At 36.1% G+C, this 19,908-nt stretch overlaps 1 protein-coding gene across 1 annotated transcript; it reads right to left on the bottom strand.

The window, feature by feature from the left end:
- Positions 1-2,719: 2,719 nt before the first annotated feature.
- On the bottom strand, positions 2,720-12,897 carry RAD5 (DNA/RNA helicase protein). Its single transcript, XM_086423032.1, has 21 exons — positions 12,744-12,897; positions 11,928-12,526; positions 11,278-11,411; positions 11,016-11,151; positions 10,728-10,781; positions 10,497-10,646; positions 10,255-10,406; positions 9,777-9,861; positions 9,404-9,676; positions 9,052-9,198; positions 8,788-8,943; positions 7,909-7,976; positions 7,027-7,149; positions 6,849-6,948; positions 6,667-6,779; positions 5,885-6,163; positions 5,573-5,773; positions 4,873-4,966; positions 4,687-4,758; positions 3,740-3,838; positions 2,720-3,273 (listed from the first exon to the last, which is right to left on the bottom strand). Exons 2-21 carry the CDS (start codon positions 12,504-12,506, stop codon positions 3,151-3,153), a joined length of 3,138 nt encoding a protein of 1,045 aa, XP_086279158.1. The 5' UTR covers positions 12,507-12,526; positions 12,744-12,897; the 3' UTR covers positions 2,720-3,150.
- Positions 12,898-19,908: the final 7,011 nt, after the last annotated feature.

The raw sequence follows: 19,908 nt of genomic DNA, 5'->3' as shown, positions 1-19,908 counted from the left end.
ATGAAAAGCATCTTCACATCTACCTTATTTTATTTTTTTAAAAATCTATAATTATTATATATATATATATATATACAAATAAATAATTATTAATCAAGTTAAAGAATTTATCTCATCCGAGACAATTTGATCTTGTCCATGAATGAGACGAGATGTCAAACCGAGTTTTGAAACCATGGGGAAGACAACAAAGAATTTCTTCTTTCGGAAATGGGCTAGAAGTTAAAGATTATAAACGTCTTTCATCAATGGAAAAAAAAAATGGCCAGCCTCAAAGAAATCCTTATTGCTTTTGAATATTTCTATAAAACCCAATTCCCTTCACCAACTATGTAACGATTTTTAACTTTCAATCTTCTCAATTCACATCTAGGGCTGGCAATGGGTCGGATTATACCCCATCTACATGACTCATCCAACCTAAATAAATCAGATATGGACAAGGTTCTTCTATCTGATTAAGAATTCGGATAATATTACCTGATATCTGTTTACCCAAAAGTTTTGTAGGATCAAGTATGAGTATACGTCATATCCTACCCATTTACTCGAGGGTCTAAATTATAATTTCATATTCTATAAATAAATATATGTAAATAACTAGGATTTTTATTATTAAAGTAAAAAAAATAAATCGGGTAAGAGGATAAAAATTTGGGTGGCCCAAGATTGGGATCTAATTATCCACCTAAAACTTGGGTAAAAATCCAGATTTGGGTAGTACACTAAAATACGGGTATGGGTGAGTGTGATTCAATTTGGGTATGGAGTCGGTAGAGACCTTACCCGACTAGTTGCCAGCTCTATTCACATCTTTAGATCTTAGAAAAAAAGGAAACTTATTGAAGGTTATATTCTTTGGATAGACTAATAATAAATTGTCGCGGCAAAACATACGCAGCTGACGTGGCAAGGGCACAGAACCGTTGCTCTTTTTCCTTGTCTATCCCGAAGAAAAAGATCTATGGTTCTGTTCCCTTACCACGTCAATCACGTACAAACCGCGTATGTTTTGCCGTGTCAATTTATCACGGATTGCTTGGATATACACGAAGAAAATTGATTACTAATAAAAAAAGATTTGATAAGTTGTAAGATCATTTGAAATTAATTAACCATCATATCCACCATATGTGCTGAGTAAAAGGTGAAAAAGGAAACTCATTGAAGATTGTGTGTTTGGTTCAATGTATCCAAATTAGTGTATCATATCCATTGAAATTTCATGAAAACAAAAATCTATATAAACCCCACCCCACAGTTGTAGCAGCATCAAGCATCATATTTTTTAGATCTTGGTTCATCTCTCTTCAAGATGTTAGTCATTCCTAGTTATTTTGGGATTCAGGATAGATTTATTTACCCTTCTCGATGCAAATATTGATCGTTGTTCTTGGCATTTCATACTCAAAAGCGGGGTTTGTGGTCACTTGGGTGGGAAAAAATTCTCTTGAAGGAAAAGATCTTCCCTCAGTTATCCGCCGTGGTAAGTAAAAAAGTTCAACCAATAAGATAAACCTTGACCCGAAAAGCCTTATCTCAAAAACTTAAATTTAGGGTTTGTCTCAACAAATTTTGTTCCTCCATTCAATTTTGTCTAAATTTCAGGTGAACCGCATCCTTGGCTGTGGCGCTCACAATAAACATCAATTCCAGGATTTAGTGGTGAGTTGCGTGTGCTATTGTATTTCGAAATTGGACGAGACGATATTGAAGGAACATGTTTCTTAGGGATCTGCAGGAAACACCCGACTTAGCAAATCATAAATGAAATTAATATTAGACCGCGCGGATACAAGGATCAATTTTTTGGGTACATGTATACCATAATTGTTTTTATCTTCTTTGTATTTTGGAGCTGTAGTGGAAGTTGAAACTTGTAAAACTAATTCTCATCTCTAACTATGAGATTTTTCACTCCCAACCTTCTCAATTTACATCAATGGATCTTGTGGGTTTAAAGGGAACTTATTGAATGTTATATGTTTGGTTTGGTGTGTGCTACAAACAAAAGATTTGACAAAGTTATAAAATATTTTGAAAATAATTTTTACCATATGGATTATGCGTGCGCTGCATAATGTAAATCTAAGTCCTCTGTTCCTCCTAACATCGTATGATCTTGTGGCGAGCACATTTTTGGAGGCCAAAATTAATTAATTTTATCAAAAACCCGAATCCATGCCAGGGTCTATCTGGTCCAAGCGACAACTCAAGAGTCAGGACCAATAGAGCTTAGGGCACATTTGAGAAAAATTGCTCGACCACCAAATAGGGCTTAAACAGGCTGGGTTCGGGTTGGATATGATCATATCCACATCTGAATCTTTATTCGTATCCTACTAACTAAAATCATATCCAAACCATTTGTTTTTTACCAAACCCACATACCGATCCAACTGAATTATTAGATTCAGATCGATTGGATTGGATAATTTCAAATCGTCTAAGATTATTTCAAGAAAAAAATTATTAAGAGTATGATTTGGACTCAAGATCTCTCCCTTTTTGAAAGGCGGATTTGATCACTATGCCCAACACTTGTTTGTTGAAAAAAAAAAACCTTAAAAAATATTATAAAAAATAACTCACAAAACAATATATTATTCAAATCTAGACAGATATAGGAATGGATCTATATCCGACCCAAATACAAATCCAACTCGGATCAAAGGACATCAACCTATATCCAACCCATTTTTTAATTTGGATATACATGAAGAAATGAAACATGCTAAATTCAGATTTAAAATAAAATCCAACGCATTTTAAGCCCTCCCACCAAAGCACTAGCCAACATGGCTTTTTATCGTAAATTATGCTTAAACAAGACATGAGTGCCATTACATTCGATTTTGTTGCACATTGAGGTACAAAGGGAAGGCTCCACCTTTTTGAATAATAATTAAATGGTACATACAACACTCCTTACTCGTTTGATCTCCACGACAAGTATTCAGAACAAAGGCCCAAACGATGCAGAAGGGGGATAACGTGCAGCACTCCTGCAAAGATCCAGTAATGCTTTGAGTTCATTGGGCTCAAATATGGCTTTATGCAGACAGTGCTGACAAGCTAAGTCAATGTGCTGTTCCCTTGCTTCCAAACAAACCAATAGGGAAAACAATCCAGTTTTTGCTTACTGGCTTCCTATGTGAAGAGCATTTTCAGTTCCTCTATACGTGCAGTACGGACTTCTTGATCGGTTAGGGCACCAGAGATCATGCGCTGCTTACGAGCTTGCACGGCCTCCATTCTTTCCTCTACTGTTCCCTGTCACCGAGATTATCCAAAACCAATGTTCACCACCCATAAAACAAATATGTATTGGCCAAGTTCACCCAGTCAGCGATCCCTAGTTTTTTTTTTTTTTTTCTCATATTAAAAGTATTTCTACTTTTGGTTATTTCTCAGCTTAAATTCATGGGGAAAATAGCAAATTGAAACTAGTAAGATCGAACTGATAGTGAATCAGGTTTATGTTTACCGAAGTCTCCAACACTTACTCTAGTCTCTAGGCCAAGATCCAATAAAGACCAGGGTAAAAGCGTAGGGAACACAGCAAAAAGTAGAACATAAAACCTTTTAGGGACCCAAAGACAATGTGAGGTTTAAAAAAAAATCAATATGAGGCTGCAAAGCAAAAGTGTCTAGTGTAACCACAGTTTGAACCCTTTAACCTCAATTTTAGTACTGAATAAGGGACCCAAAAATAATTATTTGCTTAGGAAGAACACACCTTCACGATGAAACGTTTGATGTTTACACTTTTAGTTTGACCAATGCGATGAATTCTCATGACTGCTTGTTCCTCAACAGCTGGATTCCACCACGGATCCTACACAAGAAATGAAACCAACTTACTGATTTTTTTTTCTTTAACCAATAAACAGAAAAGTAGCGACAAATAAAAGGAAGTGCGACAGAAACCCAATTATGGAATAGAATCCCATACATACAAAAGAGAGCAAACCCCCCAAAGTTGAGATTTGGTGATACCCATTGGCACCTTCCAAAGCATGATTGAACAAAATGTTCCAAAAAAATTATTTCACAGATTTTTTTTGTTTTTGAGAAATAAAGAAATTTATTGAGAACACAGCATGTTCGTGGTGACCACTTCAGAACAGAGAAGAAAAACAAGCAGAAAACCCATATGACCAGCCGAATCATGGCACAAGATTACACCAATTTATTACAAACCCACTCTCATGTCACCAAAATTTCTCGAAAAGACAGTTCCTCACATTGGACACCCACCACACATCAAAAGCAAGTGCATATATACGAGCCACAGCCAAGTCAGAGCAAACTAAATTGACTAGACCAAGTAGAGCCAAACTTGCCTGATCAGTGCAAGTTTTTGCAATTGTTCCACAATACAATGACCCAACCAAAATAAAATTAATTTTGAACTTTTTTGGCCCTCTTAAAAGGAGCTTGCCCCTCAACTTCATTGAATCTTTAATCATAACAATGTTGTCAACTATCATATGCTATTTAGATTAAGTTTCATCAGTTCAAAATTTTCAAATCTAGTTAATCATAAATATGAAAAGAACAATAGCTTTGGGAAACAAAATTCTTTTGGGCTTCAATTCAACTTGAGCTGGCAAATAAATCCCCAAGGATTACAAGTTTCTGGCATTATCAGGGAAAGTGGGAAGGTTAAAATCTGATACATACCAAAACAAATGCATTGGATGCTGCCGTTAGGTTTATTCCAACTCCACCAGCCTTCAACGACATCAACAATACCTGCAGTAAACATAACCAATACCTTCAGTAAATATATAACCAACATTGAACTGACGAACCAGTGTCTTTATTACTAACAAAATAATAAAAATAAACACATAGTTTCTCACATACCAAGATGTCATTTTCCTCGGAAAATTGCTTAATTACTTTTTCCCGCTGTTGCTGATTTAGAGTCCCATCCAAACGAACAAATGGAAGATTACTCCTGAAAACAGAAGGATCGCGAACGCAAAATAGTAAGAGGCCTCCCTTATTTGACAAACTGTGAAGTTAAAGGTCTAAAAAAGCACTGATTGTGCCTGGAAGAGAAAGATGCTTACAAACCAATCACTGCACAGAATCAGAGTACTTAACTAAAAAAATAGGATACCTAATGTAAGAATTAAAAGAATAGCTGCACATGCAGCACAAATGCAGGAAGGCATGAACTAACTACAATGTAGAAGACCACAACAAACGTTTTGGTCATATGATCCTAACAATCCAATTTACTGTATTTCCTTGGATGGTTGGGAAAAAATACCATTCCAGATGTCAATGGATTGATGAGTATGATTACCCCACCCACCCAAAAAAAGACAAAAAAACAAGAACAAAATGAAGAAAGAAAAATGAGTTTTAAGATGGGATGCTCCTAGGTAGGACCCATGAATGGTGTATCCAAACCCATGCATGCGTCTCATATCCTGAAGTACCAGTTGCTAGATCATTATCATCCACCCTTAAATTAGCTCAAAAGGAATGTAAAATTTGAATAAATAATACAATGCATTGAAGCAAGCCATGCAGAATAAATTCCTTTAGACGTTACCGAGAAAGAGGGATCTGTAGAAGATCTAGAAAAGCAGTCCATTGGCTAAAGACAATGCTTTTAGAGCCCGAAGCACGAAGACTCTCTAGTTCATGCAGAAGAACTGCAACTTTGGAAGATTCCACCCAGTTCTTCTCAATATCAATCTGGAATCGGCTATCAGTTGGAGCAGTAATAAGGTCTTGCCTGTCAATGGTTTTCCTATACACAAAAAGACAATCCTCTCACATTGCCCTTCTAGGTCAAAGTTTAATGTAAAAAAATAAACAGCAATCAGACCCCACATAGAAAAGACCAGAAAGTAGAAGATACCTACAAACCGGACAAAGACCAGAAGAATGGTTTCGCCAACTTGCCAAAAGACATTCTCGGCACAAGCAGTGAGCACAAGGTGTCAATACTGCATCTTCAAAAGCTTCAAGGCAAATCGGACACTCTCCCTTTTCTCCTTTACGCAGCTCTTCCACAACCTCCTGAACATAAGCCCTCGAGGGCATACCATCAGATTCCCCTTGTACAGCATCCTGGCCACCTTTAAGGAAACGTTTTGCAAGCTTATTCAAATCCGAGTATTCTTGTGTATCTCCTCGACTGGACACATCAAAGTCATCCATCACCAACCGCCATTATACGTGTATATATAATATGTTTGAAAAATAGAATAGATCAGATGGTATATCAATCTAATCTCTCACAAAAGGATGGCCAAAAAATATCTGGCAAAGGTCAGAAAAACAAGGCGTGTCTGTCTATAAATGGATGATTGATCATTAGCTTTGGTAGGTTTTGACCTTATTAAAGTGGGGTCCATCATAGAGCAGATCCTGACCCCATGCATCTGTGCTATGTTCTTGACATTCGCAATAGATAATGGTTACCTTCAATGATACAAAAGGCGTCTAGATAATCACCCTCTAGAACAACCAATCAATTATAATAGGGATCCACAGAAAGACCTACCAAAAGGGAGCAGCGGCTATAACTAATCACCATATAAACAACTTCCTAAAGCTTACTTGAGGAGGAAAAGTGCTAAATCAAAAACATGCTTACAGAAAACAATTACCCAAAACACAAGCAAGTCCAAAGCAAACCTCATCACAAGAAATGGATGGTCACAACATTGGCGAAGACGTAAAAGCAACTCCAAAATGGAAGCATAATTATGAAGCACCCGCCCTTGCTCAACAAATTGGTCAAACTTGACCTGAAAAAGCCCATTCAACATGTTGTAGCAAATCAAGAGAAATACAATGACAATTAAAATAAAATTTACCTTGGATCTTTTAAACAGAGCCTCATAGAAGTCCCTCTCGGCTTCTGTGAGCTCGCAATAAACCACCTGAATATTGGCGGGAGGGAGAACAAGAATTGGCCTACAGAAAATTATAATATAAGAACAAAGAAAACAGAAAGAGTTAAAAAAGGGTAGCATTTTTAACTAGTTTGCTTACCTGCCCTCTCTATCTGTACTGAACTTTGTTCTTCTCAGCATGATCGGCTTTAAGATGGTCTGGACCAACTTTAAGCCCCGTTCGTCACCCTCCTCAAAAGGCTTTTGAATGAGTTTATTCCACCTAATAAATAAGAACATACTTTAATTAGGTAAGAGGCATTGGCACCAGCTCACTGCAGAAATCATCCAAAAAGTATACTTGCACCCCAGCACATATTCAGAACGAATCTCTTGCATAGTTCGAGGCATAAGAAAGAAGTTACGCAAATAGAGTAACACCAATCAGATTTAGTCCATTCGAGATACAACACTCTACTAAGAAACCCAAATAATAGATTATTAAGGGGGTAAAATACTATCTCTGCAAATGATGATTGTGAAACTTTCTCTTGGACAATACAAACACCACATACTGCTACTAGAAAAAGTCAAACCATGTTAATTATTTAATCTGAGGGTAAACGCTTCACTAATATTAGTACATCATACAAATGGTTGTCTTAGGTTAAATAACTGTTTAATTTTAAGTTCTTACTCTAAGCCTGTAAATCTCTTGTATGGTTAGCCATAGGACTACATGTCCACAGTTTAACCCAAGATGTTGCACACAAGGATCAGTATTTTAGTACAAATGAAAATGTTGCACATTATCTCAAACTTGTCTAAAAATAACTTTTTTTCATTTTAACAAGTTTGGAATGTAAATGAATATGTTTGAAACCCAACCTTGCAGGTACACGAGGAAGTGCCAAATACAAGCTTAACAACATTTGTGTGAAACACCTAAAAGCAATACAGCCAGATCGTATAACATCTGGGAACTTAACAGCATCAGGAATCAGAAACTATATTTTATTAAACCAAAAGAAGCAAAACTTACAGGCCCCAGTTGCCCCAAGGTTCCACCCTCAAAAACCGAAGAAGGCTGTAAATGTCCTCAAGATTGTTCTGTCCCCAATAAAATAAGCAATAATGAAATAAACTAGAGAACACTTCAAATCTACCTAAAATTATTAATAACTAATTGATTAAAGAGTAAAGATGTGTATGCAATTAATGGTGAATCCAGATCCCAGGTTGGAGTTTTTTGAAGCAAGAACTAAGTACAAAACATCGTGAGATAAATGACCATATGCTCCAGAAGCATGGGGGATTATATTGTGCACGAAAAAAATAAATTGGATGCATATATCGAATACCAGAATATGAGAACCTGATTGAGTCTTTAAATCCGATTGAGAGGGGAACAAGGGAGAATCTAGGATACCCATTTTAAAAAGCACTATACAGCATGAGAAAATACAAAAAGAAACTGTACAAGAAATTGGCAGCAATATTTGATAATGATCAGCACGGATGGATTAGTGATCAGTTTGTCAAGGTCTGCATGTCTGACACCTCATAAGTCTTATCCATATTTGATTTGAACAGTGAGTTACATTTACGCCCGTTTGGGGCGATGAAGGAAATAACTGATTAGTCCTTTTACTGTAGGCATTATTTATTTTCTTTCCTTAGTCTCTAAAAAATAATCACGAAGTATTTTCCTAATAAATGCCTAATTTCCCCCCAATCCCATCTGTTATCCTTCTAGGATAAAAACTTCATTTATTTTTTTCTTAATTATTTAAGAGTCGAAGCGCGCCCACGCGGGAGAGAGAAATGAAAAGGAGAAGACTCATTTTAAAGAACAATTTTTGTTCACACAATGATAAGTAAAGTACCACAGTGCAGCACCATAGTTCCATATTAAAATCACCTGAATAGGAGTACCGGTAAGACACCACCGACGGTCAGCAATTAGAGCAGCTGCAGCCATAGAAATTTGGCTTTTAGAAGATTTTATAGTATGTGCCTCATCAAGCACAACCCTAAACCACCGGAGCGAATAAAGTCCACCCCTGTCTTCAGCATTCTACAAGATAGAAAAGGCTGATTAAGTTTATGTTCCTTAAGGGATGGGTTCAACAGTGAGCCAACATGCCTACCATAAATGCAAACAATTCTAAGAATTTGAAGATACCTCAGCTGAAAATTCTGAGTGTAATACACCGTATGTAGTGATAACAACATCATTCTGTGCTAAAAGCTTTGCATCTTTTGGTCTGCTTTGTCCATAATGAACATAAATAGATAAAGATCCAGACTGGCAATGAGTCTCAATTTCTGACTGCAATTCAGTACATACAGAACACTAAAAGTCAAAAATCTTGCAGAAAATTAAGAACTACCATGTAGAAGGAGAGGTAATATAATACCACTGAAAACTAAAAAGAATGAAATAAACCATACTATGGATAAAGGCTTTTTTTCTACGTAGTTCCGGTTAAGTATATATAATAAGTGTCCAAATACAGCAAGAATTTACTATTTACCTTCCACTGGCCTAGCAGAGTCATAGGACAAACAATCAGATTGCCCGCACCAATAAGCGAGGCCCTAGGTTTCATCAGCTTATCAAAACCAGAAAACTTTGTTATTTTCTTTGAAGGAGTTGGAGATTGATCCGACAGGCTGCTCTCTTCACTAGTGTCACCAGAGACCTGACTCGTTAGGTGACTGCCTGCTGATCCACTTCTATCGGAATGAGCAAGCAGAAGAGCTATTGTCATAATAGTCTTCCCAAGCCCCATAGCATCTGCCAAAATCTTCAAACACATGAATGAATCAAAACATTGCATAGATCTTACTTAATAAGACACTGGAAAGTTCAAAATACTAATGGAGAATCTGCGACATGTCACATACTCCTCCCCTTGACATTTGAAGAGTGCTAGGAAATTCAGTTGTAGCATCCCCTGAGAATGCATTCAAATAGACAACAAGCTCCCTCCTACAACACGAACGCATGTGTCAAACTCTAGCCTAAGAGTAAACTGAAAGCCAAAAAAAAAAAACGCATGTTGGATGTTGTTATGTAAATGTCTTGTATTTTGTTGGGAATGCAGGGAGCTGCACACCCCTAGACCAGTTTTTTTAGGATTTTGGGCAATTATGTAAATTTTCTTTTAGGGTTTCTATTTTTGGGAGATAGGCACATTTTCTACACTCATGTTTTTTGCTAGAGATCTCTAGGACTGTAAAACTCTAAAGAAAATAGTGTGATTGGATTTTTTATCTGATCAGTGGGCGTAGGCACACTGCCAAACCACGTAAATCCTTGTGTTTTGTGTGCGATTGTCCGCTCTCTTTGCTGCTATCATTTTTCACAAATGTCCCAACATACTTGTCTGCGAGGCGATATGCACCCCAACATGGGTGAAGAGTTCTTGCCTCCTCCTCCAAGCATCCTCCCCTCTCTAGCTGGGTCATCCAATGAAGAGCCTGTCTTTGGTAAGGACGTAATTCACACTGCAAGGTACTTGGGGGATCCATTTCCTACAACATGAGAGAAGCTGGATAGGTTACCATCGTGCACGTGTAGGATCTTGTTAACACGAAATAGATATTTCTTAAATACAAGAATACCTCTAGTTCAGAGCTGTTTCCAATACCAACAATATTATCCAGATCAGAATCTGAGATAGGTTCCTGCTCGTTTTCAGCAGTATTTCCTTGGAAAGGTGGCTTTTTAGAGTTCCCATTGTGTAATAATGAGGCATTAACTCCATAATTGTCCTGTTCAAGTACAATTACTTACTATAAACCCAATGTAAACTTACCTATAAAGAAAAAAACATATTAAGTTAATTCTTGTACCTTTGAGTATAAAGGTCTCTTCCTCGTGTATAGATCCTCTGGAGTAAATTCTGCCTAAACCCAAAGTCAAATCCATATAAAGACCTCAGTTAAGTAGAAAAAACACTAGAAACTGAAGATTTCTATACATCCTTCCATCATGAATATTTTATTTTATTTTTCTGACAGCAAGTTCACTGTCATATATAACCAAATTAAGAGCATCAAATGGTTCACCCAAAACAAGTTGCCAACGTAATTAATATATAATAACATAATCATCAGCACAAGAGTACAAAAGGATGTAACCTTCTTAAAAGGGGTTATCCCAAGCAATCTGAACAAGGTTGGGAGAGGATGAACAATTGATTCCTCAGAAGCATTGTAGGTAGCCTTGAGTGAAGTCTGATGGTGCTTACGGAACATGGAACTGTTGATGTATATGCTGAATAATACATAAAATGAGGAATCATCAAATCTTAAGTACTACCCTTATAAAATAACTATCATTCACTACTTCCTATTTTTCTGTTTTTCGGCATTTTAAAAATTCTATTTACCTTAAGCATACCTGACTGACAAAAGAATGGTGTCCAGAATCCCAAGAACATCCGGAGCAAACTTACAGCATCCATCGATCCGAACCTTCTTATCCTTCACAAGAGGTAAAAGGCAGCGGGCCCACTCATTTGGAATACGACCAATCTACAACGCACACAACCCGATAACATGTGAAAATTAACAGGGAAAATAAGCAGAGTAGTTATCTAAAAATAGTAATAATAATAATAATAATAATGAATAGGGTAAATTACCATTTTGTGCACTAAATATGACAAAATTTCGATTCCGTCTAACTATTCATTTTAACTCCCCAAACATGAAGAGCGAAGTCATATGTATTTCAAAGTGACGATCTCGCTGATATAAGGTAGCGAGATTATTTGAAAAGTGACAATCTTACTAGTTTATAAAGTGACAATCTCGCTAAAAAGTACTGAACCTGCAAGATTGTCACTTGTCGAATAAATATTAGCTTTCGAATAAATATTAGCTATCTCACTACCTTATATCAGCGAAATTGTCACTTTGAAATACCTATGATCAAGCTCTTCATGTTTTGGGAATTAAAATGAACAGTGAGCCAAAATATAAATTTCATCAAAAGTTGATCACATTTTTGGAAATTTCTCTAATAAAATTTATGGTTAAGAAGCAGACCTCTCCTGAATCTTTGGTGGAGAACCTCACAATCTCCGAACAAGCCGTGGGTGATCGTCCTCGACCCGTAAATTTAGTCGTAGTAGAGGAATTAGGCTTCTTTGAAGGGAATGAGAACATTACTTCATCACCAACTTTGAGTTTCCTCCCTTTACAAGTAGAAAATCCCGCAAGCTCTGAGCTACCCACAAACCACCATTCTCTGCCAATTGAATCCGAGGACCGATTAACAGGTTCTAGAGATTCAGTGGCATTACCATCAGTTAAATGGTTCGAATTAGGGGTCGCATCTTCATTAAAATCCAACAATCGAGGCTGAACGTCATTTATGATTCGCTCAGAGTTCGCAGAAACAACTCTACATTCTGAATTTGAACGACTGGAAGGAACTTCGAGAGTTTTCTTGGCATCAGTTCTTTCTCTAGTGCTGAAATTGGGTGTGTCGAAGATTATGTTAATGGCGGCAGTAACATCGTTTTTAGCCAAATGAAGGGCACGGATTATATCCATCTCTGTGAAATCTTGACCAATTATGGATCGAACGGTCAGTATCAGTTCCTCTGTGGCCTTCTTCCCCATATAATCAGCACCAGAAAACCCTAACCCCAACATAAAATTAGAAAATTCCCCAAAGATTCAAACCAACAACACAAAAAAAAAAAAAAAAAAACGAGACTTTAATCTGAAATTCGGAACCATTAAAAACCCTAGATATGATGCGAGGAGAAGTGAAATGATAATATGATACTCGACACTAGAGTGCGCCATGTGTGCATGTTAGCACAAGGTGGGAAACGAAGGAGAGAGAGAGAGTACCTTTGTGTGCGGAGTCGAGAGATGGGTTCGAATTGAGGTTTTTTGGAATCGAGCGGAGAGTGCAAGGCGAGGCGCCAAAAAGCTTCTTTAACGAAAATTAGAGTCGAATGTCATTTTGTACCTCGCGGGGGTACTTAACAAATGGTATCCATTTCCCGCCATCTATTTGTTGGGTGTGGAAAAACGTAACATGTAAGTCAGGGGGAAAAAACTTTGAAGCGGGCACACTGCTTCAATTTTTTTAAGAAACCCTCTCCATTGAATTACACGTGGCATTTTAAAGGAGGAATTTTAAAATTTGATGAAAATGTAGGGGCGTGAAATAAATTTAAAATGCCACGTGGCTTGTAATTAGGGGGTGTCAATGGTCGGTTACGGTTGGGTTCCTAAAATAAATGATATCGGAACTGGAACCGTTAAAAATCATAGGACCCATTGGTTCTGGTTCTCAATAATCGAATGATAAAAAAAGTATTTTATATCATTATATAATAAAAAAAATCCTTTAAAAAAATTAACATATTATCAACAAAATTATTAACTTAATTGTAATATGTTATATACTTAGGAAACAAATTAATTATTTTTTTTCAAAAAATAAAAATTTACCTTTTTTTAAATCAATAATTTTTTAGAAGAGTAATTCATTTTAAGTTTCGATCAATAACTTATATGAAAAATCAAAGAAACGTGTATTTATTTTTGAAATAAAAAATACTTTAAATTATCCAAAGTATGGAAAGAAATAACAAAATAAATCGGTTCCGGGTACTTAGGGGTACCCATTGGATAGAACCTAACGGTTCTAGTTCCTATCTATTCGATTCCATTTTAGACCTAGCTATAATCGGTTCTAATAAAAAAAGGATCTGGAACTGGGGTATTCGATTCTAGATCCGGTTAAATGGGTATCCATTGACACCCCTACTTGTAACGTGAAGGGTTGCTTCAATTTGTAAAGCGAGCTACCTGCATTAAAGTCGCACTTTATTTTTGCACTCGCTTGATTGATCAATTTATCAATCTGATTGCGAGGATTATTGATGATGGACAAATGTTCTAAAAGTTTTTATCTGTCTATAAATACATTCTAAGATCGGATGAGACATTCTACATCGAATAAATCTTAGAAAACACATTGTGTTAGGAAAATGTGATTCAAAAGCAATAAATCATTGTTTTTTATTAAATAAAATTTTACAAAAAAAAAAATAGTATAAAACATTAAATTATCAAAATACTCCTGACACCCAAACATCCCAAAAGACTACATCACACTTAAAAAACTTCGTCAAACATGTGAAATGACAATCTATAACCAAATAAAACATTACATCAATTTTTACAAAAATTGATAAAACTATCAAAATGCCCCTCGTGGGACTTGCACTCATTTCATGTCGAAAAATCACTGACGATGTAAATTGACAATTCCAATAAATTTCTCACAAAAAAACAATTCTAAAACACCTTAAAATGTCGAAAAGCATCCTCCCAAAATGAAAGCTCTTTTGAAGGTAAAACGATGATTTACCAATTTCAAACTTTAAAAATCTTAATGAAATTTAAGTTAAATCTTAATAAATTAAATTATAAATTTATATCAATAAATTTAATTAGTTAAGCTTGTGGACCCAATTTCATGTGTTGGTTTGTTTATTGAAGTAAAGCCCACCAAATAATTAATTAAAAAAATCCTTCAAAGGATTTCAAAAAACACCGGAATAATTAATTAAAAGACCTTCCATATGGGGTCTCTCAAAGTCTTTCCAATATTTAATTTCCATACAAATCAAAATAAAGATAAGCTTTATCTAAAATTAGCTAGAGATAAGCTTCGTCTAAGATAAACTTAATTTAATTCAAATATCATAAATAAATAAATAATATATATAAATAAGAACCCTACACCCTAAATATGTATGCCAAAAAAAACTTCTGGATAAAGTCTCAAAATCATTCCAAAACATCCCTAAAATGTTAAAATTGAAGCCCCAACCAACTCAATATCTAGACTCCTAACCTCAATTTTCGACCAAAAAACATTTAAGAGAGATTTCAAACCACCCAGATATAACTGACATTCATAAATCAAAGAAAAAAAACCGCATCTTAGAATTCGAGAGTAGATTTAGAGGTGGATACGGACCTAAGAACAAGAGGATCACTCATCGACTTCACTAGCAATCAACCACGACTAAAGATAATTAATATTTTTTTTGTAATGATAGATACCAACTTTTGTCAGGCAAGATTGGTTCTTAATACATTCTAATATCATGATTTGATATCCATATTCGATTTCTTCATAGATCCCAGTCCTTTCTAATTTTGGTTCTTAGACCATAAAATTAGGTGGCACTTCATCAAATCCCATAAAAAAGATTTTTCCTGTAGACACCTGAATTTGAGCGGGCCCTCGATGCAAGATGCCCCCAGAAAATCGAAAAAATTGGAATGGGCTCCAAAGCCCAAACCTACAAAAATCCAATGCATTTTCCATTAATAAATGTCTAAGGCTACTCACATAGCCCATGGACCCAAAACACGTCACCACCCTCATCCATAAATTCAACCCAATATAAGCCCAAACCCATCTTTATTCTACACTTCTCAACCCAACCTAAATCCATCACCCTAATCCGAATCAACTCAACCCAACACTATTCTATCCAAGCCCACACCCAAACCCAACCTAAGCTAAGCCCATCACATAAAACCTAAATTACTTTCCTAAACCCAATCCAACCTAAGCCCAACTCACTACCCAAACCCAATCTAACCCATCACCCACATCAAACCAGTCACTAAGAGATGACACATGTCATCATCTCCTTCCACCTCCCTCAACTAATCATCCATCTCCATCACTTCCCTCATAAAAATCAACTCAACCCATAACCCTACCCTAACCTAACCTATTCTCCGTCCTCTAACACCATCAACCACCCACATCACAACCCATATCTTCCACACCTCAATCCATCACTTTCCCTTAAAACACTCCCACAAAATCACCTCAATCCATACCTCTCACTATCACCCCCATACTCTTATCTCTAATCAACCAACCACCATCACCAATCAACCAATCTCTTCATCTCTCCATTTGCCACATGTCATCATCCCTTCAATTTTCCCAAAATCTAACCAATCAACCTCTTACACTACCTATCCCCCCAAATCCAACACCTTACCTCTTCAACCATCTCAATACTCATTCTCCAAACAACTCCCTTACACCCCCCATTCTTCCCATCAACCATCACTCATCTCACCCCACCAAACACTCTACCCAAATGGATTTGGGTAAAATCAAAATCATTTGGGTTAAAACACAATCCATTTCCCTCATTACAAAATTACCCTTATTCCCATCTCAAATTTCATACCCCTCTTCTCTCAAACCCATGCAATTATCCTTATTCTAATTCCTCACCCTATTATACCCTTAAAATATCTCTCCAACCTCTATAAAAACCCCTTCATTCTCCCCTCACAACAACTAATGAAAAATCCAACAAAAAACTCTCAAAAGGACTAACAAAAGAAAAGAATCAATCTCTCAACAATTCTCTTTCAACTCATTTTACTAACTCTCATCCTCAACCTTCAATCTTCAACATACTCTCAAGCAAATCAAGAAAAGAGAAAAGAAGACTAAAAAAGGGAACATCTTTGAAGACCAAAGAAGGTCAACTCAAGGTCAAGGTGGGTTAAAAAAAAGAACACCCCCTCTATCTCCCCTCTTCTACTCTCCCTTTTCCTACACATTTGCACACACCACCATGGTTTAAATCACCAAAGGGCCCCTTCTTCATAAGGGTGCCCTCAATGATTTGAATCGATATCGAAAGTCCCTTCACACTTGATGGCACATTACGTTTTTATTTTAACCATTTTCTCTTTTTATTTTAAGAAAACCGAATCCGAGCTTACCACCTATGGTGGATGGAGTAGGGTGCCTAACACATTCCCTACTCCATAAATGGACCCCCTTACCTTGAATCAAGGTTAGACCAAATGTGCTCTATCCATACGTGAGTCATCAAATGTCTAAATGACATGTTTTCAAAAAAATACAAATTCCGTGACCATTCACACCCAATTCCGCATTTGAATGGTGGCGACTCCAAAACACCCCAAAGTGGAGGGATGTTTTTAAAATATTGAAAATCCCATGTCCACATTTCCAAATCTTAAAAGCAAATTCACTATCGTGGATCAAACCGCTTTTAGTCAGACGAATGGGTAAGATAGGGAGAAAACAACATATTTACGTACGGATTGGTACTAAAATCACACACACATCACACGTCCATGTGGTATAAGAAAGTTGAACTACAAAAGGAGTGACCAATGGACGAGTCCATTAAACCAATTGAGGAATTGAGGAAGACGGATCAGTGGAAAAGTCAATTAAGCCCAATCGCTGTGATCAATATGAAAATCCTAGTAATTTGAATCCATTGGTGAATCATATTATGAATAAACTATAGAACATTTTAAATTTATTCGTAACAATAAATTGCTATGATTAAATGTTGTTGATTAATCAATTAGACCCGATACCATCAATAATCCAATTCGTGGATTAGTGAGATATTTGAGGTTGATTTGAATTATTTTTAATATGGAAAAATCAGTAGACATCAATGTTGTATGGATGTAATTCCACCTCAAGCATTACATACTCAAGATTGAGGTCCAACTTATTGGTAGTGGGGGAGAGTGTTCAAAGCATCCTAAAGTTGTCTAAAAAGCAAACAAAGAGAGTGAGAAAGATAGAATATGGGACTATGAAATGCAATAACATAAAGACAACTACCATAAACTTGCCTTGTATGCTTGATCATTTCTTCTTATGTCTTTAATATAGTATTTGAAGACGAGTTTAAGTGAGAGAATAGAGAAAGAGGTTAGAAAAATGGGGAGGAAATTTTGAGTAGATATTTTTGTAGAGTTTGGTGTTGAGAGGGGGATTGAGAGCATACGTTTTTATTTTTATTTTTATAGGGTAGGGTGCCCTCTCTAAAGTTTGTGGGAGACTTTTAGGGTCATAAAGGTCCAACCCTAATAATGAACATGGGATTTCAAGTTCGTGAGAAATAAACATTAGTGATTGCCTTGAACTCATTGATTTTATCATTATTGTTTTTTTCTTTTTATTCAAAGACTTGAGAGAGGTAGATGGTTCGAGAAGACGAGAGAATGAGATGAGTTTTTTGGTTGAGAAATTGGTGTTGGAAGCTTTCAGTTCCCCCCCCCCCCCCCCCCCCTTTTTGTTTGTAGATTTTTTGGATATAATTGTTTCCACGTAACAAGGTTGCATTGTTTCCAATTGAACCACTAGAGTGGACTTCAAATACCCCCATCAATGGGGCTCTCGATGGTAATTTACCATTTTACATCTCTTACCAATCAAGTTCGTAAAATGTTAGAATAGTAAAATACTTCAAACTTTGAATGATTGCAATAGATATCTATGGGGGTGGAATGGTCTCATCCTCAATAAAGAGGATTTAATGGTACTTTACCCCCCTAAGATTGTAAAGTCCTATTAAAATTATTTAAAACTTCTTGGGGGTGCAAGGGTCCAACATTTATTTTTCAAAAGAGTCGTGCTGGAGTGACACAAGATTTACTGTGATTCTCACAATTTTGACGTGGACATACATACATAACGGTAGATGGTTTTTACTCATATCGCGAGAAAACACATCTATGATTATGTGCACATCACACGTCAGATTTGTGAGAATCACAGTAAATTCTTTTTGTCATTTCAGCATTTTCCTTTTCAAAATCAGCCTTAAGAGCTCTCTTTATTTGCATTAGAAATTTGAGAACTTTATTAATAAATGCGACAGCAAAAATGTAAAATCTTAACTCATATCCATAGATAGGTTCGAGATTAAACAAATCAACGAGGTTATAGTGGTAAAACCACTCCTAGATATTAAATATATTTTTTAAAAACAAATGAAAAAGAGCCACCTAGGTGGATTTGTAGCAAGCTAATCATCAACATAATTACAATTTATTTTGGTAATGATATGAATTACCAATTTTTTTTTTTTTTTTTAATGTTGAGAGAGAGAGGGGGGGGGGGGTTTCAAAACTAAAATCTGTCATTTTAAGTTTAGAATACACACTTTAAATGAAAACTATATTTTTATTTATTTTTACATAATATCTAGGAGCTTTAAAAGGTAAGGAAACTGTCAATCATTTATGACAATGTTAATAAAAAAGCGGTGATTTAAATCGTTATCGGGTCCTTGTTGAGTAGAACCAATCAATTCTAGTTCGAATCGATCCAGATCCTTTTACACCCGACTCTAGTCGGGTATTGAAAATAGGAATCTAGAACCAGAGTCTATGACTATAGTTTTTACTCAGTTCCAATTAAATGGGTATCCATTGACACCCTTAATTACCACTCTAATGCATTATGAACAGACTATGACCGACAAGTAGAAAATTCGTGAGAATGTGTGTGTATACCTAAAGCATGCTCCCCATGCATGTATACACGTGCGCATTAACTTGTGAATAATGAATTTTTGAGGCCCCCCTTTGACATATGCCTCCGTACACTCCATGGCGTGGAACCTTAGATTGCTACTCAAGATACACAAGTGTACATATTTATGGGGACGAGTATTTGTGTATCTTTAGAAAATCTATGGTTCAAGCCCATGTCACGTCAATAATCCACCCCCCACCCAATAAATTCTTGACATGACATGTGTTAGATCCACTTTTTTTTTTGGGATATGCAATTGCACATATTTACGAGGATGTGAATTGTGTATCTTGAGAAAAAATATATGGTTCTAGAACATGCCACAGGAGAGCATGAGGGAGTGGGGAGTCGGAAAATCACGACTCTTATGAAAATGAACTTGTGGAAGCGATATAACATACACTTAAAATAAACTTAACACTGATATAAGAATCTTTATACGATAAATAGTAATAGCGGGTAAGAGCGTGGTATCGCTAACGAGTTGAGATTTATCTCAACAATATGAATAATAAAATTAGAAATGAATAAATTTCAACAATTTGATAGTAATTAGAACAAGAGATCAATTAGTGGGGAGATATAGTGGCACAAGTGATGTTTGGTTTTCTAGGTTGCCTTCAGAAAATTGTCCGT

This window comes from Akebia trifoliata, chromosome 14 (assembly GCF_017979445.1).
Source record: "Akebia trifoliata isolate Shusen 1 chromosome 14, ASM1797944v1, whole genome shotgun sequence".
Lineage (NCBI taxonomy): Eukaryota > Viridiplantae > Streptophyta > Magnoliopsida > Ranunculales > Lardizabalaceae > Akebia > Akebia trifoliata.
Note: the sequence above shows the minus strand (reverse complement) of the source record. Positions and strands in the feature narration are given on the sequence as shown.

Bases quoted from the DNA above. Each gene is read 5' to 3' on its own strand.
- RAD5 (XM_086423032.1), bottom strand. From the start codon at position 12,506: ATGGGGAAGAAGGCCACAGAGGAACTGATACTGACCGTTCGATCCATA. The intron at 10,782-11,015 runs GTTACATCCTTT...CTTTGGGTTTAG, and splicing joins GGATAACCCCTTTTAAGAAG to GCAGAATTTACTCCAGAGGA. The intron at 8,944-9,051 runs GTATCTTCAAAT...TCTATCTTGTAG, and splicing joins ACTCAGAATTTTCAGCTGAG to AATGCTGAAGACAGGGGTGG.